Source organism: Phalacrocorax aristotelis, chromosome 12 (genome assembly GCF_949628215.1).
Source record: "Phalacrocorax aristotelis chromosome 12, bGulAri2.1, whole genome shotgun sequence".
Lineage (NCBI taxonomy): Eukaryota > Metazoa > Chordata > Aves > Suliformes > Phalacrocoracidae > Phalacrocorax > Phalacrocorax aristotelis.
In genome coordinates, this window is record NC_134287.1 from 818,100 (window position 1) to 843,299 (window position 25,200).

The 25,200-nt window shown below is 47.6% G+C and overlaps 1 protein-coding gene across 13 annotated transcripts in view; it reads right to left on the reverse strand.

Moving 5' to 3' along the window:
• The window catches only part of TLL2 (tolloid like 2), a 106,340-nt gene that overhangs the window by 63,315 nt on the left and 17,825 nt on the right, over positions 1-25,200 (reverse strand). For 12 of the 13 annotated variants that reach the window (XM_075107772.1, XM_075107765.1, XM_075107769.1 and 9 more), the window contains exon 2: positions 8,906-9,016. The exons of the other annotated variant lie outside the window; for it this stretch is intronic. In XM_075107772.1, the coding sequence (XP_074963873.1) occupies positions 8,906-9,016 (111 nt within the window). The remainder of the gene's footprint in view (positions 1-8,905; positions 9,017-25,200) is intronic. 13 annotated transcript variants of the gene reach the window in all.

Consider the following 25,200-nt stretch of genomic DNA (forward strand, 5'->3'; position numbering starts at 1 on the left):
ACACCACCAAAGCTTCCACTACGAATGAATAAGTGGCTGAGTTTGAAATAGCTGGGGATTTTTGTTACAATGGAGAAAGCTTTATTGCTTGTGTGGATTAATTTGAGCAATATTGTAGAGCTCATAAAATCACTAAATGAAAAACTATGTAAGGCTGAATGTTGGCTGCACAGCAGAAAAAAACCCACTTATTTTGACAGGCAGGAGGCCACCATCCAGAAAACTTGATTTTAGGGAACAGTGCATTTACAAAACAAACTTTATGGTGCATGTGACCAGCTGCCGCCAGGAACCTAGGCAAGGGGAAAAAATACACCTTACTCCACAGGGAGCACAGAGCAAGCAGCAGGACTGTGTCATTCAGGTTAGTGCTCTGGCAAGGCACATATGGTATTTTCAGCTATTGCTTGGGACTCTCTTTACCCTGCCCTGCAGAACCTCTATCACAAGGCAAAGGGGAAAGAGGAGGTAGACTCTACTTCTCTTGCAGCAAGCAAAGCATTTCTCTGCTTTTCACAGGCCAAGTTTGGAACACCGCAGCCCACCATGTGAAGGAACACTGCAAGTGCCACTGGTCCCAACTGGTTTTGAAGCAATGTGTCATACTGGAAAGACCCTAGTCCAAAGGAAATCAGAGACTGCATACCTTTTGGTGGAACAGGTGGAGTAAAGACTCTAGCACCTCTTGTTGCTACCCAGGCACATCCCATGCAGCACCCCATTGCCTAGGGAGGCAGTGGGCAGCCCTCCATTAACATCTGATGGTGACTCAAACATCACCTAGCACTCAGGGACGACTCTCCCCCCACATCACACTTCAAGGTCACATAGAGACTGCACAAAACACAGCAGAAGTAGGAAAAAAAAACACCCTGGGAAGCAGGGATAAGGCAGTAAGACATAATTTGTCAGTGTGTGAGACAGCTCTCCACGGGCATCACCTAAGCGAGAGGTCTGAGGAGGCAAGTAAGGAGAAGAACAAACTCCTTTTGGTGAGTATAGGAAGGGAGAAACTGCCAAACTCACCGAACCCTTTCCAGGCAGGGGCAAGGTGAAACTGCCTCCTGAGGGAGGAGAATACAGTGCTATGGGAAGGGGGAAGGGGCTGTGGGCAACGCGAGGATAACTGGGGATCTCTATAGCAGGAGAGCTGGATGTGCAGCTTGTGGAGTGAGGAAATCAGAAGTATCCCCCACATGTACAAAGGCAGGAGTAAAGAAAGGAGCTGCTGCTCTGCAGCGCTCTCATGCCTCCACATTGATCAAATAGTGGAATTCTTCCTTACTGGAAGCAAGCAGTATAGAAAGGGCTAGACAGCCCAGCCAAAAGCACAAAGCTGGCCTGTGTTGCACTTCTGGAAGTCCAAGATGCAAAGCCCTCAGAGCAGAATCATGCCTGTGAAATGAGCTGCGGCTCACTGGATGGGCTAGCACATACACCATGCAGCACATCCCCAGGGCTCTGGACGCAAAGCCCGTGTGATCACCCTGCAGGCACTGTCCGACTGCCAGACAAATCCAGCAGCAGTGGCAGGATGAGAACAGGCAGACATGCCTGACAAGCCAACTACCCCGCTCCTGACAGCCACGGACCAGGGTAACTCAGGGCTGCTTCTCCAACCTTGCAAGGGAGATCTGTCCTCTTTGCACATATAAACCTCCCATGCTTTGGCACCTTGACTTGATCACCACCTCTTCTCTCCTCTCTTACCATCAGGCACCAGACTGGCAGACTATTCCTGTGGCTAGAAAAAGGGCATCCCCAAGATCAGCAATTAGAGAGAAAAAGCCCTCTCAACCTTTTCCAAAAAGAACTTCAAGTTGGTACTCAGGCGTCAAAAAAGAAAAGCATTTGGAGTCATAATAGCAACCCTAAAGATTAGCATTTGCTAGCAGGACAGCCTTAACTACAGGGGGAATTAGAAGGCTCATCAGCAAGAGCCAAAGGCCATGGACTTTGTAGGCAATTATCTTTATGCTGGAGAAAATCAGGTAGGTCTGAGAAGGTGCAATAGGATTGCAGAACTCTGGGCTGGAAGGAAGGAACACAGTATCTGCTTTTCTGCAATGAGATCCCTGGCTTATTGCACAGAAATGTGGACCTGGGAAAGGGGGTTGCTCAGAAAAGCAGCGTAAACAAGCGTGCTCTCAGCCCTAGAGGACCTACCCAATTCTTCCAAAGAGGAGCTCCTGCATTGCCTTCGCATACTACAGAACTGTGGGAAATTCATTTCATGGTTGTCTGCTCTGGTAAAACCCGACTGAACGGACTCAAAAAGGTAAACATTTGGGCTAGTCATAGGAGAATCATTTGGCACAGCTAAACAAACCTCAGCATCAGGCCAAGCGTCAGGCATTTGACATCTACCTTTCCGCAGAGCGGGCTGAGGCTCCTCTTCCTGTTAAGAGACTTCAGGGGCTGCGGAGAGACATCCCTAGGGTACAGGTCACATGTTGTGGAAAACTGAAAGGAGGTATGCAAACAGATGGACAGAGCCCTGAGACAGGTCTCTTGGAACAAAGATGTTCCTTGACCCACGAAAGAGGAAGCAACCTTCACTAAAGATTTCCCAGTGGAAGAGCAGGCCCCTGTAGAGAGCTCACAGGTGTGGGTTATGTTACAGCACATACATCATTATTTACATTGCTCCCAGACAGTTACAACCAACGCAGCTCAGATTAAGTTAGCACAACCCACAGATACACTCTAAGACTAAATGAATTAAAGGTTGGGCCCCAGGCAGCCCTGAATCCAACCAAGTGCCACTACAGCGGAGCACCAAATACGAGTTACAAAGGAAAAACAGCTGAGCTTGGCATGCGTGTGCCAAGTCAACTGAATTTAATGTTCTCTGGTTCAAATCCATAAATCAGATCTTCCCTTGAATCTCATCCAGTCGTGGTCCAAAATCCTTGCATTTTTCTGGAAGTGCATTTTGCAGTAAGTTAAATTTCACCAGAAACACCTCAGTAGCATCAAAGACGACTTGGAAGTAATGTGCAGCACTACTACTGGCCACAGCCCCTAGATCGAGCAACCTCTCCTCCTGATGGGAAGAAGCAGAAGCCCTGCTTGTGACTGCTTCCAGCACCTTAAGCATTCCAGTGGAGGAAAAGTCTTATTCTCCAGCCTGAGGCTAAACAGCACAGCTCTTAGCAGGAGAGCAACTTGTCCTGCAAGCAACCCCAGCTCCCACGCGAATCAACCCCTTGCCTCAGGAATACAACCAGTGACCAGCAAGAGGTGTTTCAGGGGCTGACAGCCCCACCACATGTGAATGAAAAGCTGCTACGTAACTTGGAAGGCACTGCAGTCACCCTCCCTGTACCATGCAGGCTTTCAGGCATGCACTCACACAGGACTGCACATTCTTCTGCTCCCTTCCAGATCTCCTCGAGGTTTGCCTTGATACCTCAAAGCAGTTTATGCACAATGCATTTAAATCTGTGATTCCTGGGTTGTCATACTACAAAAAAACACTATGAGCCAGTCCTGAAACAGGGAGAGACCTGTGAAACAAGGAAACCACAGGCATCCCGAAAGACGAGAAAGCAAAGCAGCCTGCTGCAGATGTGGGCCTGGCGCAGGTCTGGTGAAGCAGTGGAGTAGCTGCCTCTGTTTTCACAGCGCGCTCAAGAACAGCAGAGCTAGCATGTGCCAACAAACCAACTCCCTGCTCTTATTAAAGGAAGGTTTAATGCAGAACTCCTCTCTGCCTCATTCGCCAGAGAATAACTTGCATGATTTGCTGCCAGAGCCTGCAGCTATTCACGGCAGCCTCTGTCCCACCTCTGATTTCAGTAGAAACCCTGGACCAAGCATATCCTGTCCCAGCTGCACTGTTATCTGAAGTATTACCCACTCTAGCTAGCAAAGATGCTCTGTAAATCCTTCCTGCCGCTGATTTGTGGCAGTGTGAAAGGCTCATCAAGGCCTTCAAAGCCATGAGCCTAAAAACGTCTCAGGCTCAGAGGCAAAGAAACCCTGCTTTGACTGTTCTTGAAAAGCATTCTTGGCAGCAGCGGGACGCAGAGTCAGTGCCTCAGCAGCAAGTCCAGCACAGCATGGCATTAGCGAGGGTAGCCAGACTTCCGTGTCTTCCGATCTGCTGGTGCCAAACCCAGAAGAGACAAACTTGCCTTTCTCACTCACAGAGGTGTCTTTCAGGCCAGAAACTGCCACCATGACAAAAAAAATCAGGAAAATCCTCTTAATCCCCAAGATGCCTGAAACGACTTAAATTAAGCCCGTTAGAATTAAATAGGCACATCCTTCCCATGGGTATGGCAAGAAAAGTCCTCTCTCCTCTGTGGCAAAAGCTTCAGCAGATAAAGCAATAAAGCAAATGCAATCACCTGGCACCAGCAGACTCACTTGGGGCCAAAAGAGAAGTGACGATGTGCAGTTACACAGCCTGCCCGTGGACTTTCTTGTTTCCCCACTTTTCAAAGCCATCCAGGGGTGCTCAGCAGCACAGGAATCCTTAAGTGACTTATAAACTAAAAATATATTGTAAAAGGAAATATCTTCACTAAACTGAAAAAAAAAATCGATGAGAAACTTATCAAAACTGTCAACTCTGAAAAAAAAAATCTTTCATCAAAGTGCTTAGGAGTTGGTGAAGCATGGGCTCGCTGAGGATAGTGCTCCCTGGCAGATCTCCAGGTACCAGATTCATTTCATTATGTTTTGAACCATCACTGTACCTCTACGGGCCAGATCCTAAGGGTATCCACTTTAACACCACTGCATGAGAACAGCTGATTTTCATAGTAAACATTACATCTAAACTTCACATCACAGAAAGAGACAGGGAGGTAGCTAACTTGAACAATAAATGCAAAGTAACACTTCCAACAACGTCCCTTATTGTTTTTCCTCCTGTCTAGCTGCAAACCATTTTTAAGGGGGAGGAGCAAATTTCACGTTAGGCAGATTTTTAATGTGGCATTACAGATGGTAATCGCAGGATGAATGGATGATGTGGAAGGCAAAGTTTGGCTTGTGGTCTCTGATAATACAAGAAGCAGCAAAGAGAACACAAGCAACTCTCTGAGCTTAGGACCTGGGTTCAAAGGAGAGCAGCTAATGAGGGGAAAAAAACAAACCTTTTTTTACTGGTTTAGAATATTAGAAAAATTTCATCTCAACTCAAAGAAAGGTCAAATTGTGCAACTTTAAACATTTCTTTCACCAGATCACTAATGAGAGTAACACTAAGCTTCAAGTAAGGTAGAGCTGAGGTTGAGAGAGCTGTAGAAAGGAGCACAGATGTCATATTACTAGAATGATTTAAAATTGGGTTGCTAGGAAAGCGTTTTTGAATAAAACTTCAGGAAAATCCTGAAAGGGTCCAGATGAGAAATTAACTAACTGGTAGTCCCAAGCCCTCTTGGAAGAGTACATCTCCTGGCATTCACTCAGAGGTACTCTGCACTGTTTGCAAATACTCTCTACTAACCCACAGCTCAGAGTTCTAACCAAGTCAGAGATCAACATATAGACACCTAAAACCTGCTTGGGTTAATTGGGTTACACTTAGCTTTAGACCACCCTCATGCCTGCCTTTCCCTCAACAGGGTCTGAAGAAAACCCCACTGCCAGAAACATACCAGAGAATGATGTCTGCATGCAAAATGCTATGGCAAAGCCTTCTGCAGTTTTCAGCAGCTCAACTTGTGCTCTCCCTGACAAGTTCTTGGAAAGGAAGCTCCTCTGGAGCAAAGGAAACAGCTCACGTGAATGAGGAATATCAGGTCATATTCCACTCTCCAGAAGGCTTTAAGTACATAACATATGTGATGCCATTCCCTGCGTAATGCCAATTCTCTGTGTGTGACCACTCACGCAAAATAATCCAGGCACACCAGACAGAGACATCCAGACCAAGCTGAAGAGGGACATCATTGCTGGAACTCTGAAGCAAGGCACCAAGTTGGGAACCAAGGAGACAGCTACCCCTGTGAATCCCACGGGAGCCAGAAAGATCTAAGCCAATGTCCCTCAGAGAGCAGGAAACATGACCCTCATCTGTGACTTCACCAGAAACCAACACTATTTGGGAATGAAACGCTAGCTCCAATACTTGCTGAGAAAATGCTTGGAAACACTGAACTTCTTGGCATCCCATTCTCCCAGACACCAAACCAGGGGCACTGCCGATTCAGCAAAATAAAAGGCATCCCACTCTCAAGCAGGCTCACAAATTTTGAGGGTTTGAACAGCAATTACGGTGTTTCTGCAAGTAGGAAATTAATGCAAAAATTAATTAGTGCAGAAAACAAGGCTGTAGCACACCCATGCTTTGAAATTAGGCTCAGAACAGAGATCTGTGGCAGAATCCAAGCTGTCCTCATATCAGATTCACTGCCCCTCTCTCAAGGGCCTAGAGAAGGGCATAGCTATTTTTCTAGACAGGAGACTGGATGAAGGTGAGGAGGAGGAGTTGGAATGGGAAAGCTTTAAACACCTGACAGACTCAGCCTTCAAGAACCAAGGTAGAGCTTTTACTAAAACAGATAATCTCCAGTTGGATCCAGCAAAGAACCATGTACCCCGTCACCCATAAGAACATGGGAACCTCATCCTTCCTCCAGAATCTGACAGCTGCGGATGCTCCACACAAGCTAGAAGAGTGTATGCCCATAAACAGCCCAACAGTGTCAAATGGCACAATCTTCACTGCTCCTCCCAGCCAAACAGCATTTTCTGGGGACAAGGAAGCAAGACAGGGGAATAAGAATGCCTGGTCTAATAGCGTGTTCAGAACTGCAGCTCCCAGATACGAAAAGCCTGTCTCTCTGTATATACGTATCAAGTACTTCCTCCACTATACAACTAATCCGATTAACAGCTTTAGGAAACTCTGAAATGTTATAATTCAAGGGGTCCCATTCATAAAAGGTCTTAGGCTGTTTCTGTACAGAGGTTGCATTCTTCCCACTGGAAATAAAAAAGCAGAGTGCAGGACTTTCTCCCAGGGAAGAATGGGTCCCAATCCCCACCATGCTGAAGTAGACCACCCTCTTAAAATTCACGCAAGTGTCAGGCAAGCCCCATAAGAGAAGAATCAACCCTTCCTGCCCCTGTAGAGAGTCCCCTTGCAGGCAGGGCAGGTGAACAAAGAGATCCCTCTGTGCATCTTCCGCAGAAAGCATGACAGTGGCGGGCACTGCCCATTTATCAGCTTACGCTTCAGGGGCTGAAAGCCAGGGGGGATGAACGAAACGTGCCAGAGATGAGGACAGGGCCAAATGAGTGATGTGACATCACCATTCCCCTAATGCAAAGCATCGCATGACGCGCCAGCTTGCCTTGGTCCATAAAAGGTGACGGGAAGAGACTAGTCCAACCACAAAACATGTGCCGTGGTTGTAAGAGACCAGCACCTGCATTACATGATACAGATGTAGCTTATAAAATTCAGTTCATTTGCCAGATGGTGTGGGTCTGGCACCGGTGCTGAGTGAAAGAAATGTGCTAGATATGACAACTAAAAAAAAGCTACCATAGCAAACTAACACAGTCAAACGCCTCTGGCTTTGCTTCGCCAGCAGTCTCCTCATCTAACTTCAGGAGCTGACAAAGGGACATGGAAGAGATGAACGCTGCCTGTCCCACTTACTTAGTCCCCCTTTTCTGATTTACCTTCTGCTAGGAGAAGGCACCCTACTCCTAATCACCTGAAAACGTGCCACAGCCTGAAACATGACATGAATGGGCTAACTGACACGACAACTCAGGATAATTGCATTTCCAGGGAGCGATCCGTAATCTGAAGAACTGGACAGCCCTCCTCTGCCCAGAATTTCAGCATCTGCATGAGTTTAATCAATTACATTGACACCAAAAGCATGCCTCTGTGTTGGGAGATGGATGTGACACCTTTCACACTCATCCTAAGAGCAAGCTGGAGCACTGATCCCCAGAACAGGACCTACAGGGTGCCTAGATGCTCTGAAACTAAAGCTAGGCAGTCTAAAGGATACAGAACCAGCCACCAGTCCTTAGGAATGATACTGTATGAACTGAGATGCTCAGGGTTCAGGTGAACATGTGATTTCAGTGATTTCTGTCTCTACTCAACCTTTCACCCTACTTGCTAACCTAACAGCATACCAACAGAGAGAGAAAATAAGTTTGTCCTGACCTGCTCTGTCTCCAGTCCCTCTGGTGTGTCTCAGAGCTGAGACTTCCAACAATTTCTCTCATCAGCATGAAGTAGAATAGAGGCAACGATACTGCCGGGAGCCCTCCGAACCCTCCAAACCAGTTGGAGGGTGTTTCAGAGGCTGTTAAAGCTAGAGTCCAGTCAGAGGTACTGAGTCAAGAAACAAGTCTGGTCTGGCACAAGACCGAGCATGCATAAGAGGTGTGTAGGGGGGCAATGTTAGTGTATGTTACCCCATCTATTGTCTTTACAGAAAATCAACTCAATTTTTAACCTACTTCAATCATAAAATCACTTCAAAGGTAGTCTGCATACAAGACTGCAGTGGGTTTTACCTAGGTAGACAGCTAAAAAAAAGCATTATTCCATTAAGATCGTACATTGCTTGACAAGGGGAGAGAAGAAGAGTCAAAACTAATGCCAAATTGAGTGTCCCTATTTCAAAAACATTTCCTTCCAAATTCTCAGAAAGACAAATAACTCCTCGTGGAAAGACACCAGTGCTGTAAACTTTTAAACCTTCTCCCTCAGGCAAGATCAGACTGTCTACATCAAAGGTGACTTGGTTTTTATTTAGCAAAGGTCAGAGTTGGATCCCACCCTCAGTCACATAACTAAGCTCTGCATACACCACCCTGGCTGTGGGAACACGCATCATGAGCGGGAGGGAGCTCCTTCCTCTCCAAGGATAAAACCAGGGGAAACAAGGCATCGCCACCCCAGGGCTACCCTTACCTGAAGTGTGTCTTGCGTTGCCATCTGAGTGCTTTGTTAAGTCAACAGTTCTGTCTATGTGAAACAGCTTCAGATCATCTTCATCTAAAGCGATATCTCCCCAAAAGGCAGCTGGAGAGAAATAAACTGCAATTAGTTTAGTTTTTGTTTTGGAAGGAAAGTACAGCTCCTATGTGGCCCGTATCGCACCTAAAAGGCTATTACTCAATGGACCAGAGAAAGGTAAAACACAGCAGCAGTTTTAAAAGTACAGATGGAGTGGACATAGGTGGGGGCCAGGTGACAGCATTTAAATTAAGCCACTGTGCAGATCCACCAAAAGGAGATGATTAGCTGGGATTCCTTGTATTACTCATTGTTATAGGTCTGGCTCTCAATCAGGCACTAAGGTGGTGACGTTCGCTCTTCATGAAAGCCCACAGAAGGGACAATCACTGGCATTTCCCTAGTTAGTACGAAGGAGCTAGCTAAGCTGCAGCTCAAATCCTTACTGAGACGTTGCACCCGCACCATCCCCAGGCTAACAATCTGCATAAGACAGGATGGGGTGAAGCACTCAAGCTCAGCAGCATATATCTAAAGGCCACAGTCATCAGCTTGCAGGACCTCGTACGCACGGCTAGCGCTCAGACACACTGTGTTAGTCTAAATCCAAGCTGAGAGCCAGCCTACTGTTTCCACTTTGGTGAAAAAACACCAGTTATTTGTCCCTTTGTGGATCAATTACCCAGATTTAAGTTTGTGGAGTTTTAAATTTTGTAAAAATCCTTGAGTTTCAGTCAAAAGCCATGAAAATAAGGTACACAAACTGATACCTTGACATTCACAGATCAGAGAAACGGACTAGAAATCATTTGAGTGGAAAAAATTATACCCTGGGAGTATCCTGACCCAGCTGACACTGCAGTGTATAGTTACCATTTTGGGAATTTGAACAAAATAAACATGGGCAATGAAATAGTCAACCAAGCAGAACAGATCTTTCAGAGATAACAAACAGGTTACGAACAGAGCTGTTAAAACTCATACAAGAAGCCTGCATGGGTTGATGAAAAATAAATAAATAAAAACCCCCACAGCAAATTAGTCAGTGGTACAGTTCAAGAGAACTCAGTAAGTCAGACAAGGAACAACGTCTGCAACAGCGAAAATTATTTGCTCAGGATAATGCAGTAGTCAAGGGGCAGAGGTGCAAACAGCACCCCATGCCATCTGATCCCCTCCCCAGCCACGTTCGGTAAGTCGCTATTACGCTGGCCCACTAGATATCCATTCCCTACCCTCCTGCCGAGCCTATCGTCCCATTTCAGCCCCAAACTAATTGCCACCACTTTGGGCTCTCGGTGGCTCTTTTCCATTAGTACCACACAGTTTGTGCCTCAGGCTAAGGTAGCCCATGCCAAAGTACAGCTTTCAGGCCAAGCCTGCAGCATGGATTTACATCAACAGAATTGTTATATTTTCCTTCCCAATGGAAGGCAGCAGTTTTCTCCCAGCCCTAGCAAAGGAATCTCTTTCTGTTACACAGTCATACATCATCCTGAAAGACAGCCCACTACAAAAGCCGAATTTCCCTAGCATTTATTTCCAGCTCTCTGCAGTCCCAGTGTGCTCCAGGGGAACCACAATTTATCACAGTCCCAAACCAGCTGAACAACTTTCCTCGCTGGAAGTCCCGGCTGAGAACGCTGCGCTGCGACTTCTCCTGAGCTGTCAAAGGCTCCTTCCTAAAGACACGCAAGCCTGAAAGAGGCTTGCTTCCACCAAGGGAGCCGTCCCACAGGAAAGCCCAAGTACTTTATTTTAAAAGGTCACAAGTTCAGAGACTGCTGGCAAATGAAGCATCTCAAAGCATCCCTTCTGATCTCCTTTACCAAGGTCTCCTTTTTAATTTAATGTGGGAGGATTTCCAAAAAAGAAGACAAAAACAAACAAAAAAAATTTAAACTCTCCAAACAGCAGGCTAACAAACTGGGAAACCAGTATTTCTCGTGGCAGAGAGCTCTGTAGCGTACAGCCAGGTGCAAACTCTTCACGCTCAGTGCAAGAGCATGCCAGCTTTTCTTTAAGAAGATGCATTAACCGCTCTGGGTAGTAACAGCAGAGCAGCCCTTACTGAGGTTGATGGAGCCAATAGGAGAGTTTGCTTCCACGCTGGACCCGTAACCTGCACCAACCACCTCGAATGTTTACCCTTGCCACCTGCCAGCAACTGGACAGCATTTGTCTGTTGGGGCAAAGGGGAAGGATGACTGTGTTTAACAGACAAACCCAGCGCCCAAATGAAAACACCAGCCTGGCGAGCTGTCTCTGTTTTCAGCACATTTCTCCCTCAGGAACACAGCCCACATGCTGGTGTCCGTGTCGCGTGTGGAGGACAGAGGTGCCATGGTGGCTGGAACGTGTGGCACTGGGAGGGAGAACACCTTCTAGGCAGAGCACAGGCTGTACAGTTTCTCCAGGTGCTTCACACACAACCACAGAGGCCAAACTGACCAATGCCTCACAGTCCTCATTTTCACAGTAACTTTTCTGGGGGGCTCCGGCAGGCTCCCACTCCAAAGCAACGTGACAGCCAAAGCGTCTTCCTTCTAGTCTTCACCGCTCTGCCCAGCAAATCACCTCCAACCTGTCTTTTCCCCAGCACCCTGAAGCAATTCCCTTCTCTCATTCCCTGCTTGCATTTTCTCCTTTCCCTAGTTCTGAGTAGCACAATCTGATTTCAGGGGAGAAAAATAATTTCACTGTCTCCTAGGAGAACTCAATACAAAAGTGTTCACAACAGTTCAAAATATTCCTTTTCCACAAAAAGCGTGTTTCATCCAGGCCTTTTAACAAAATTCTTGTCCTTTTTTTTTTTTAACCCCAAAGATAACAAGTAGGAAGAAAACATCACCAAGAAAAGCTGCTGGTATTCAGCCAGAAAACCGAATAACATTGTTCCTAAAAGTACACCTCAAAACAAAATGCAATATTGTGATTTGTTAAAAACTGGCTGGTCTGTAACACTTCAAGGCAAATACCCAGGGACAGGTATCCTTCACCCTCACTGCAGTCAGCTCCAAGTTTATAGAAGTATATGAGGGCCACTTGACCTGGCAGAAGAAGAATATGTCTCTACACTTGAGAAACACCATCCAATGCCTGTGTTTGAACTGATCTCCAGCCACCAAGCTGGAGCAAAGCTTTCACCCGTTTGCCTGCCACAACCCCTTGCCAGGAAGCCCCCCTTCCTGTACCAGGGCATCAGTGTAAGCAATAGATTTATTCTGATGACAGGGATCAACAAAGCGGTCAGCCTCTGGACACTATGGGAGACCACTGCCTGTTCTGCTGTGTTCCCTGCAGCACCCACCAGAACCAGCTGTGATGGCAGAGATTCACAGAAAAAGAGGCCTTGGAAACAGGAATACCCCACGTGCCAAGAAAGCTCCCTCCATTCCACTCTACCTCAAACACAGATGCTTTCACTGACTGAGGCTTTTATTAGGAAATGCCAGGTTTTAGGTGCTGAACGAGACCTGGACCTAGATTGAGGGCTACACCCTCTAACTTAAGCCAATGGACCCCTCTTTCTGTGGGGCCAGAGCCACACTAAATCAGCACATGTCATCAGCTCAAGGGTCTCGTCTGAACTTGCAGCCAGCTGGCACAGCTCACGCTGACAGACTTCATTTTAGCTCTTCCAGCATAGTTTTAACACAGTTCTGCTGGAAGGACTTCACTCTTTCTCAGCAGGTTTCCCACAGTGCAGTACAGCAGTGAGCATGGAAAACAAAGAGCAAGGTGAGCCCAGGTCAATGCCTCAGACTTGTTTCATCAATACTCACGACTCAAACACAGCATTCGCTAGTGTTCACAACCTCAGTGTGTACATGACAGCTGGGTTCTCAAGCAGGGATGCCTCATGACTACTTTTGCCAGTGCAAAATATCCAGGGAAGAAATATTTGCACAATTAACCTTGGCATCTCTGATTTTGTGAGGATCAACAGATGCCACTGCCAGGCAACCAAGGTAGCCTGCCTGTGTCTGCTTGACAAAGACTCAACTGTGTCACCCAAGCGATGAGCCACACCGTCTGTTTGTGGCTCATAGTGCAATCAAAGGATGTGCTCTGAACCCACCCATGAGATCAACCACAAACATATTTGCAAGAGGCAATGTCTACCCCCACCCAGATCTCTGCTCTCCACCATCTGCATTACTCAAAGATCCCAGGGCACCAGCTCCTCTTGTTCTAGAGTTGATTGTACCATATCCAAATAGTATAAGGGAACATCAACGTCCCACCTTAGCAACATGAGCTATGGGCAATCAGTGCTGGGCATATGCAGACACAGGTAGGCAATGGTGAGTGCCGCCTCCTGGCAAACACCAATATGGCTATTCATGCCATGCAAATCCACACAAGTTATTTTTGAGCATTTGCTGATGCTTCCCAACCTGACAGGTGTGAGTGCTGGGAGATTTAATTTTCAGTGCTGGCCACACTTTCATCAGGGCTAGCACTCTGCAGTCTAATAAATAAATAACCAAGAGATCACAGTGTGCTCCCAGCACCTCCGTATTTCTTTCTTTGCAGGAAGACAGGTCTGCTGCTGTTGCTGAACTGCCTGCTGGTGCAGGAACCAGTAGGGCAGTATTCTGAAGTATGCTAAGAAAGTTTTATACCTTGAAGAAAAGGCTCAACACAGTCCTTTGGGCAAAGAAACAACTGCGTCAGAGTGAAGACCAAAGCCTCAAAATAAGGCAGAAACCAGTGAAATAAGAGAGAGGAAAAAATCCCAAAACAACACTTTGGAAATCGAGCCAGATCCTGAGCACTGAGCACTCAAGCCAAAGGAAGACAGGAAACAAGCAGCAGTAATGAGTAAAAGAAAAGCATCAAGACCACCATATTCAACCATTACGTTTTCATCTGGATCAGTTTGTTTCTCCTCGGTAGGAATGATCAGAAGTTTCCCACTGTCCAGCTTTAGGGATAAGCTGGCTTGAAGGCTCTGGCAGTAAACACAGCAAGGATGTCTGGAGCCAGAGCTGCCACCTGGCATGAGTGGGGTTTCCTGGCCACAGGGACTCGGCAATTCAGTTTTCCATGAGCAGGAGCTCCCCTGTCCAGGGAGCATGTTTCATTTCAGAAACAAGTCTCAGTTTGTGGAGGAATGTCTAAGACAACAGCCTACTTCTAAATGGCAACAAATATTTCAGAAATATCAAAACCTTCTGGGAATCAGAGTCTGAATCCCTGTTCAGACATCCACAGAAACCTGAATTGCCTCAATTATCATGTAATGCTCCCACATCACCCTCCCTTGTGAAGTTATCTGCAGGAGACCAAACTAGGCCAGAAATCCCAACTCACGTTCAATGAATTTCCTTTCCTGGAAGGTGATGATGCAAGACCAAAGATATACTTGGGCTTGAGTTTGTCCAAAGCTGCAATCATACATGTGAGCCTACACAATGACCAGCTTTAAGGAACAACACATGCTTTCCCTTAGCTGAATGCCACATTATTTTAACCGAGAACTGAACAATTTAGTGGCATGGATTATACTGCCTGCCATAATTATGTAAGGAGAAAGATATTTTCCTTTTAATATTCATAACTCTCCTGCTGCTGGTTGCTTCCTCACTCAAGGTCTTCATCTTTTCCACATTGACATGGCAGTTGCTCCAGTCCAGTGATCTATGAACCCATTCCTGGTACAATGAGCAACATAAGGGGGTATATGTGAACACACAAAGCAGGAAATCCATGCCACAGGCAGCAAAGCAGCTCCCTCTACGGGCTCTTAAATGGTTAAACACCTGCTCTTCAGAAACAAGTACTGCAGGGGAATGTCTGCTACCCAGTTTCTTCAGCGTGCCTTACAGGGTTATGGATGCTACTCCCCTGTAATCTGACTGCAAAACCCAAGGGACTGGCTTAACCCCTCCTGTTTCCATGTAAATTAAACCGAGCTGTGAGCTTCATAACATTTTTTCTCCCCCTCCTTTCTTCTCTAGGTGACTGTGCATGTCCCATGGCAATGCTGATACAAGACAAGACTTTTCCATGCATCTCTGAATTGTCCTCTGTGAAAGCTGTATGCAGCCTGCAGAGTGCCTCTAGGCCACGTTTTACATCGTAGGCAGGCAGCAGACTTTAGGAAGAAGCTATCATAGACACACAAATGAATTTATTTTCATCCCTGCCCCCACTCAGCTGTCGTCCTGCCCAGGCAACCCTGGTCCCCTCCTGCTGAGGGACACAGGTACCCTTCCCATCTCTTGTCCAACTTCACCATGGCCATGGATCATAGAATCATTAAGGTTGGAAAAGACCTCTAAGATCATCAAGTCCAACCACCAACCCAACACCACCAGGCCTTCTAAACCATGTCCCAAAGTGCCACGTCTACATGTTTTTTGAACACCCCCAGGGATGGTGCCTCCCCCACCTCTCTGGGCAGCCTGTGCCAAGGCCTGACCGCTCTGGCAGGGAAGACATTTTCCCTCATCTCCAGCCTAACCCTCCCCTGACGCAGCTTGAGGCCGTTCCCTCTCGTCCTGTCACTGGTGACTTGGGAGCAGAGACCGACCCCACCTCACTCCTGCCCCTCTCAGGCAGCTGCAGAGAGCGAGAAGGGCTCCCCTCAGCCTCCCCTTCTCCAGGCTAAACCCCCCCAGCTCCCCCAGCCACCCCCCAGCACACTTGTGCTCCAGACCCTGCCCCAGCCCCGCTGCCCTTCTCTGGACACGCTCCAGCACCTCAAGGGCCTTCTTGTCCCGAGGGGCCCAAACCTGAGCCCAGCATTCGAGGTGGGGCCTCCCCAGTGCCAAGCACAGGGGCCCCATCCCTGCCCGGCTCCTGCTGGCCACACCAGTGCTGACACAAGCCCGGGGGCTGGTGGCCTCCTTGGCCACCCGGGCACTGCTGGCTCATGCCCAGCCGACTGTCAGCCAGCACCCCCAGGGCCTTCTCCGCCGGGCGCTTCCCAGCCCCTCTGCCCCAGGCCTGGGGCGTTGCCTGGGGTTGGTGTGACCCAAGGGCAGGACCCGGCACTGGCCCTTGTTAAACCTCACACAACTGGCCTCAGCCCATCGATGCAGCCTGCCCAGGTCCCTCTGCAGAGCCTTCCTGCCCTCGAGCAGATCGACACTCCCGCCCAACTTGGTGTCACCTGCAAACTTATTCGATCACCTCACCCAGATCATTGATAAAGATATTAAACAAGGCTGGCCCCAACACTGATCTCTGAGGAACGCTGCTTGTGACCGGCCCGCAACTGGATGCTCCATTCTGCTGAGGAAAGGGCTCAATTTCAGCACCTTCGCTTCTCGCAAGCCAGGAAGGGCTTTCAGATCCAGCTTGTTCCCAAGTGCTAACAGCACGCCCCACCCTGTGCCACCCATTCAAAGTGAGATTCTTCCTCTGCAGCTTCTACCAGCTCGGTATTTCTTCCCTCCACCCCAGTGTCTAGCCCTCATCTGGATACCATCCCCCTCCTTGCCTGGACATCTCTCCATGTGCTATTGCTTTGTCTTTGAAGAAGTAGTTTGCATATAAGGTAAGGTTGAAGAAAATACATCTTTTACTGCACTGAGCTAGTGGACTATGAAGCAACAATCTCTCTTTAAAGCATCCAGGAAAGCATACATTGTGTGTCTTTAGCTACCTACATCCTTAAGCTGAGCAGCTGAAACTTTCCTAGCCTGTAGAAGAGAGTGCAGGGAAATTGCTTTTAAACAGGGGTAGTGTTCATGGGTCTGTTTGTTCTCCAAGTTACACAAAGTTCAGAGCCACATAGGGGAAAAGCCAACAGTGACTCAGAACAGACCTGGTATCTTCTCTTTAAGCCAATAGCCTGACAAGATGCCCTTACAAAAAAAAACCACCAAACCCACAACCAAAACAAACCACAAAACAACAACAACAAACACCAAACAAAACACAACAAACAAAAAACAAGGAAAAAAACCAGCAAAAATCAAACCCTTGATTTGTCAGCGTCATGTAATTTAACCAACTTGGCTATTGTTTTTCCTGTCCCAGCTTGTATTAGAAGTGCCAAACGCAGCCTTTGCATTAAGCCGCAATCACCTTTTCCTCTTCTGGGCCTAATCAATTACAATTGGTTGATTTTTATGAACATCTAGTGTTGACTTTGCATCAAGAGACTGTAATTCATACGCTTTTGAACAAAAAGAGTTCTCCTCTGCAGTATCCCACAGCCAGGCACCATCAGCCTTCACAGCAACAATGCACAACAAACAGCTCAGGCATGGCCACGGAGCTCATATTGCCAATAAAGACTGGAGCCGCTGCACCCAATTAATCCAAAACTTCAGCTTGCTCTACATCTCCCAGCCCTGCACTAGTGAGCATATTCAGTAATTTATTATGGAAATCAACAGAAAAAACAAACTTCCAGGATTACCAGACTTTGGGCTGCTGGGCAGATGGCAGAGCCTTCCCCTTACAACAGTACGGTGCGTGGAAACTCCTTGCACCACAAAGCATTTAAATGCCCTTTAAATAAAAGGCTGCCACAGCTCCTTTTCAGGACAAGAGCAGTGTCATATCCAGCCAGATTCAAGGGAAGCTTTGGCATCAAACCTAATTAAGATCTTCAAGGGAAAGTTTGGGAGGAAATGCTCTGACCACAGATAGGTAGAACCTGGCAGTCTGCTCTGCATCTCAGTTTACGGGAGTTGGCTTCCGAAACTCCATCACAAAGGCAAAGCCCTGGTGTCTCCAGAGAGGTAGGAGGTAACATACAACAGCCCTGAAAAGCAGATGGTGCAAGCAGGAAAAGCCTCTCACAAAGATAGCACTGACCAAGTACAACTTCTCATGAAAAGTACACGAGGGGCACAGATGGCAGCTGGATTGTGATGCAGGGAAAGGGAAGCCACATATTCTTCTGTCCCTGTTTCTCAGTTAGCAAGTGGTCCAGATAGCCCTGGATGCCTATAGGTTCATCACACCCTGCTCAAAAGTTATTCTCACTAAATAAAGGCAGCAGGCAGAGACAAGAGATGTGGCTACAGCTATCTCCATCCCCTGCCAACACCTCCACTGTGCAGTGTGTACAGCTCCCAGCCTTGGCGGAAGGAGACCAGCTGATAGGACCCATAAATACAAGGTGGCACTGCTTGACAGAGGCAGCACCTTCCCCAGGTGCCTATGAAGTGCTCCTCATTAGCTCAACCTGCAAGGCAGCAACACTGGCTTGGAAATCCATCATTGCTTCAGCTGCCCTTTAAGAGCAAGAGATGGCAAGGTTCTGGGTAATGAAATCCAAGAATGCCTGTGTCAATTAATTATGGGGAAAGCTGTACCATGCAAGCCCCATCTCACACCCTCCATCATTTTTGCTGCTCAATATAACTTTAATTAATCTTTCCATTGGCAATTTGAAGGAAGGGTGAGCACGCTGCAAACACCCACCGAGTATTAAATTGATTTCCTGTTTTATAGTCCTCTTTCCCTCCCTATTGGCCTAGCTATGATTTGTGGCCCTTCACTCAGAGGCATTTTTTCCACGCTAATATAATGCAAAGCCCCAAGCAACAACTGCATCCAGAAAAGTAACACTGCACAGCCGGTTGCTTCAGCCCAGCCTCTGCCGGCACAGAGGAGATTCTCTCCTGCCCCTTTTCTCCCTCCACCATGAGAATTCAAATCAACCACCTTACCTTATCTCCATACCTACAGCATTTTTGCCTAAAAAATTGGTAACACTTTTATCCTAAGTAACTAAGCAATCAGGTCCCCACAGTTTCCTGCCTGCCATTTGTAGTCGTGCGTCTTAATCACCAAAGCGCTAAAGGCAAAGCCTATTCCACCTGCAAACACGGCCTTCTGGCTGAGGTACCAGGCTGGTCTTGTATTCCAGATACCTGGACCTAAAACCAGAAAGTAGAAACACCAAGTTCAGCTGAGCTCCCCAGTAACTCCACCTACCCTCAGAGAGAGACACCACCTTGTGTGGCTGAAAGGACGACCTTCGGCAGCAAGCATGCCCCAGTGCATGAGCCAAGTCTGGGGTAGGCAGGAAAATAGGACAACGCGGCAGTGGAACAAGATCTTTTCAAAAGGACCTTCACCTTGTGGGGGGACACAGGCCCTGATTTTCAGCAGTCAACCGTGTAAGGCTGGGGGAAGTTAGGGATCACCCGCTCACCCCAGTGTCACCCCAAGGACAGGCACGGGGACTAGCTGCCAGCAGTTTCTGCCTCAGGCATTCAGGTCCTTGTTCAGCTTTCTCAGCACCATGGGTTAAGAGACCGTGACCTAAAACATCGCACCCCCTCAGCAGCTGTCCCTCAAGAGCCTCTCTGAGCCTTCTGGCCACCACCTTCAGTCTTCAGGGAGGAGACAATCCAGGTCAGACCTTCTCCTTAGGTAATTCCCATACCATGGGACTTGCCTTGGATTTATTCCTTGAAATTAAGTTGAGGAAAAATGACCTTAGAGATGGCAGAATAAAATTTAAGACTAAAAGTGCTGTAACCCTAAACTTCATTTGTAGTGGTTTGGTGTCCAAGCTAAGCACTGTCCCCCACTGAGGACGTTTCACTAGACATGCCCACAATGCAAAGGGAACCGTTACAGCTGATCTGATTGCATCATTTGGGGAGGGATGTTCTTCTAGGTGACAGGTTCCTTTGCAAAACCTGCCCTTTTTTCCTGACACAGTAGGTGTCAAACCCTCACTGTTTTCACCCAAGCAATGCAGCAGGGGAATGGGTGACCCCAAACATACAGGCAGGAAATTCTCTGACATTTGCCTACCCACAGAAAAATGGGCTTATCACAAAAATGAGCAGAAGCAGAGCCATTAGCTGAGCTGCATCCTCAGAAAAGGAAGGTAACAACACAGGCCTGCTTGGAGCACACTTTAAGACAGGCTGACAATTTAAAATCACATGGTCATGGATGAAAGGGGGCAGTCCATGACAGATCACGTCTATTCGAGGGCCAGAAAAGGAAAGCAAACATAGGCTCATTTTACTCATTATTCTTTATCCACCAACACCAGGAGAGGAGTGTTGCAGCACTGTTGGAAGAGAGAAAAGCAATGGACAGCACGCAGGAAAGAAACGGGAGCTATTGATGGAGGATTGCTAATTTGAGCTGTTTTACAGTCTTCCCCTCTGAGAGCCTGGGGACGGGACGGTGGCAGGGGGGTGGTTTCAGCCATTAAAAATACAACGTGAGAATCCATTAATTTCCCATAGAAACAATGTTGTCATAGAAGCACGACAAATCCGATCAGTCATGCAAATGTGCTGATGTTAAATTCTCAGACCTGGGTGGGGAATTTGGGTTGCCAAAAAAATGAGCAATGAAGAGATCAGAATGAGATTAGCAGCCAGAGTGGCTGCAGCACGAAATAGTGTGATGGGGGCATGGAATGTAACCAAAGGCACCCCCAGACTATAGTGGGGTTTGTGCCCTAAGCTGAGCATAGGCGCCCAGCGGAACAGACAAAAAAAACCCAACGTCCATGCACGAGATGTCGGGAACCGGGCAAATGCCACAGTCCTACTCTGCAAACCCGCAAGAACCTCCACAGACCGCTCAGCTCACTCTAGAGAACGAAAAGCTGAGCACCCAGCAAAACCGGGACCCTCACAAGCTGTGAAATCACAGTGCCAAGGAGAAGCAAGAGGTGATAGCAGAGGAAACAGGTGAGTCTGCCTCACAGCACAGCACAGCAAAGCAAAGCAGTAAGCAATGCAAGTTTAGGAGAGAAACCAAGGAGGAAGCAGGTTGGCACCAGCACTGTCCCAGGCACATGCTGAGCTGCGATGCAGTCTGAAACATGGCATTTATGTTGTGTTAATAAGGGGCAAAAAAAAAAAAAAGTCTTTCTCCTCTCCCAACAAAAAAAAACCCAAACAACAAAACAACAAACAAAACAAGACCGGCAGATTTTGTCCTTTCCCCTTCTTCCTTCTAAAAATCAAACTTTACAAACGCTCCCCAGAAGGAGATACTACACACAGAAAATTACAGCGGCACCCTGAGCAGGAGGAGTGGAAATTACTCACCCTGGGAGCGGAGCACAGCCCTTCCTTGTGAAGAATCCAGCCATCATCCTGGACTGGCCTCGCCACAAGTATTTAGGAGTTAAAAATAACCTTGCAAAATGAAGCGCTCCACCCCCTGCAGCACGCAAAACATTACTAGAGTAACGCCCGGGATAAGGATGCTTCCGGGTAAGTCCCACTGCGGGCAAAACCGCGGTGCAAAGAAACGTATGAAGGAAACAAAAAAAAGCACAGGTCAAAACACATCCCACAAGATGTTCCACCTAGGTTTGTCCACCAGCCAAACTATCAGTATTTGTCATCACAAACAGCTGTTTGGTTCACTTGTTAAGTTTGAAAACACATTGGGTTTGCATTTCAAGCCTTTGATGCTTACAGCAAAGGGAATCCCCTCCACACAAGTGCTGCTCGTCCTCGTAGGTGGTTGCTGCTGCTCACGAGCCTGGGGAAGGGCTCAGCCCGTCGGTGTCTGAGAAGGGGCACTCACACCTGCACTATGCGCCTCCGGGAAACATCCCGTACCACCAGGAACAGGCATTTGCCAAGTAACTCACCTTGCTCACAGAGATCTGAACTCTAGTGCCAGGTAATCCAAAAAGGTGGCTTTCCGAGGAGGGGACAGTCCTGCAGGATACAGCGATGCCCCAGACGGGAACTGTGCTGCTAGCTCAGCGTGACACGGCCCAGAGCACAGGCTGCTGCAGGGACACTTGGTTCAGGGAGACAATTAGAGCCCCCTAAAACACACCATACCCCACTAGGGATTCTCTCCCTGTTTTAAACTCCTACAAGAAAGCCTGAAAAAACAGTGATTGCCTTTTCTTATCAAGCATATATAGCAAATAGGATCTCCTGCTTTCTCTTCCGCAGCTCATAAGCCTTGTCAGCAGCCTGTTCAAATTCTTCTCTGGATTTGCACCTTTAGAGACACGTGGCAAAGATCCAAGCAGCTCGCCCCAGCAGCCACTCTTCAAGTCTGCTTTGTGATGGCGAGCACTACAGGACCGTCAGCAGCACACCCATGTATGGATACTGCACTGTGCGGCACAAAAAAATCACAGCGTTGCCCTTGTAGAAGTGATTCGCATCCTCCCATGGCCTTCCTTTGGGTGGTTCCTTCTGACACCCCAAAACCTCTTCCTTTCAGTCAGCCCTATCAGCAGAGCTCTCAGAGTTCTGCTTTCACTGCTTCCTCATCCTTTTCTGAACCCCACTGCCATAAACTCTCTGCTCTTGACTTTCAGTGTTACTGTCCCACATCAGCTGAACTCAGCCACCCAAACATCCACAGCAACCATCACTTCAGTCTCAGCAACTCCCACCTAGGTCTATGCCATTGCAGTTGCACATATGAAGTAAATGCTCTTAATATTCAAGGCCACTTTTTATTGTCCCAGCTATACGCACCACAGTGGGCGTCTAGGACTGTGCAGCAACACAATCCTCCCAGTGCACAGAGCTCCACAAGTATTTAAAGCTCAGAGGCTGTTACAGCTCCAGTTATGGAGGCCTCAGTTTTGGGTGCAATTTCTCTCCGTAAAAAATTCCTCTCAAGATTCACAATCAAAAGCCACAGCAGTCACAGAGTTCTGCTTTCTTCAACAAGGTCTCATTACTATCTACTTACTAAGATTGCTCAGAAAGGTGTAGAATTCTGCTTTGATCAGACCTCAGGGCTTTAAACTAGTGTGTCGATATACTAGCATACAAGTGCAAGACGCAGCCAAGACAGCCATGGACCATACAGTGTTCTGTTGACACAACTGATCCTGCACCGCCAGTGAGCAATCAGGAAAGCAGTGAAGGGTTAACTGCCATTACATCCATTCACCATATTTATGCTGTAGGTGCCCATGAGAAGTCAGTCTTTATCAACACACATCCCGTGACGGTCTGGTTCTCTGTTTCGCTTCAAGCACTTAACTACATCTGGGTGAGGATGTACTCCCCACTTCCCAAGTGAGCCAGCTGCACCCTTCACTCTCTCAAACATCAATGACAAAAGCCAGCTCAAGAATATGCATCTGTTTCACGTATGGCTCATACAGCTAACTTAAACATTTCCCATATGCTGCCAAAAAATTGTGACCGAATGCCACTTGCAAATAAATGGGGAGATTGTCTGGCTTCCACAGAGAAAAGCTTCATCACACAGCTCAGAGCAACAGCTCCTTTGTTCCCAGGTCTGCTTGGGCTTCCTCAGCCCCTTCCACCATCAGATGCTGCTGACCGGTCCAAACGCTGCCTCCTCCCGCGATCGTGCCACCACAGCAACATGCCTTATGGACCGTGGTGAGCAGACTTTGGAAAAGACCTGCAATGAACACCTCAACATGTGAAGAAGATCCATCAGGTCATGCAGCGCAACCATCCCATGCTCCTAGTTCCAGAGAAGTTACTTACTCGTAGGACATGCCTTTTGCTCAGCCCTCATCCAGACATGACCATCAGGTGCCAGGCTGTAGCTGTTAGAACTCCTCAAAGCATAAATGAGGCTCTGGGGCTCCATGTAAGCTATAATTTCATGTTTCCACGTTCTCCTGTGCCATCTGAAATCAGCATCTCACTTTTAACGTACCCATTGTGGCTTCCTGCTCAGTTCCAGCACAGCAACAGGTCATTTGCGTTGTTACCGCTAGACCACATCCAAACTAATGGTCTGTAGCTGGGTAGATAGGAGGACCAGGCAGATAGACAGATAACGCCTTCACTCAGGGGTACTGCTCTCCAAAAGGTAGATCTGGTCAGGGAAGCAGACAACAAATATCTCCATTTGGAAATGCAGGGGAGGCTATTAGAAGGATTTAAAAATTCAGAGAGGAAAGTACATTGATGCCATTATTTCCCTTGTCAATAATATCATGTTATACTTACACGCCAAGACAGCGCAGGATCTGTGCCTACAGGCCTTGCACAGTAAACCTCATCTCTTTAGACAAAGCTTGCTAAAGCAGGCATCAAACGGACATCCCAAAGAGCCATCCAAAGATATGTTTCTCAGCCTGTCCTGAAGAAGTGAAGCAATTTTTTTAGTCACAGAATCCAAGGTAGCGCTGGATGTCCCAGCTCCCCAGCCCAGTGCTCCACCATCTGCTGCTGGCCAGCACCAAGGTGCTGGAGTTACCTTCCCTCTCTTGAGGCTGAAGGGTTTAAAGTCCTTGCCACTTCACAAGGCAGTCACGCTACAGAAAGGGCAGTCAGACCAAGCAGAAGATGAGGGCGTTCAGCTCCACGTTCACTGACACACTAGGCTGTCTCCCATTGCCCAAGGCAAAGAGATTCACACTCACCAAAGCTATCCTACTCCTACACCTAGTGGCCATCCCGAAGCATCTCCTCCCTCTTTGGGGAAGCTGCCGGGGACCACAGACACGGTTAACTGGAAGTCCCCCTCAAATCTGACGTAGGATGAAGCACACGAAAAATTACTCATGCAATTGATTCACATGGTTTCTGTCATTCATAAATTCCTGTGCATAAAGGGGAGGCATCAGATTTGCGCGTAACTGATCCAGACAGCTGCAGATTTCCATGGGCACTAAATACCTGCAGGCAGAAGCCACTCTTCAGCTAATCCTGTTAAACAGCTGGAATGAATGAAAATGCTGTGCAATTCAGCATGCTAACGGCAGCCATCTCTGCTTCTTTCACTGGCAGCACAAGGTCCTCTCCAGTTCAGCTTCTTCCCGTGAGTCCAAATCACAGGAGTTATTTCATGCCCTGGACTCTGCAGGACATGTGCTCTGGGCTACAGTAGTGGAAGGCCACCCTCAGAGACTGCTAGGAACATACCCAGGCTCTCCACCGCAGTCTGTCTCCTCACTGTAAGATGTAGCTTTTGGGGAGATCACTGCAGAACACACAAGCCTTCTCAGTACACTGGAGATGGGATATAGAAGGAAAATCAACACGCGGCCATCTCCAAAGGCAAGGTGGTGGAATTCATACAAAATATAATTGCTAGTAGACCCAGCTCCAGACTGGAATCAAAGGCTCTGAAGTCAGGAGGATCTCAGGAGGAAGCATAAAGGCCTTTTATGGCATTCAGCTTTGTATCCCATCACAGCAGATGTGAGGAGTCAGCATAAAACCACAGCATTAAGTAATTTGAAGGAGGCGTCATTAATCTTTCATCTCCTACGGAAAGCCAGGAAGAGAGGCCAGCCTAACTGAGCTCTGTCCCATCATTCAGCAAGACTTGCTTAAAGCATCCAGCAGAAGATGACATTCAACAAGGGTTATGCTTTA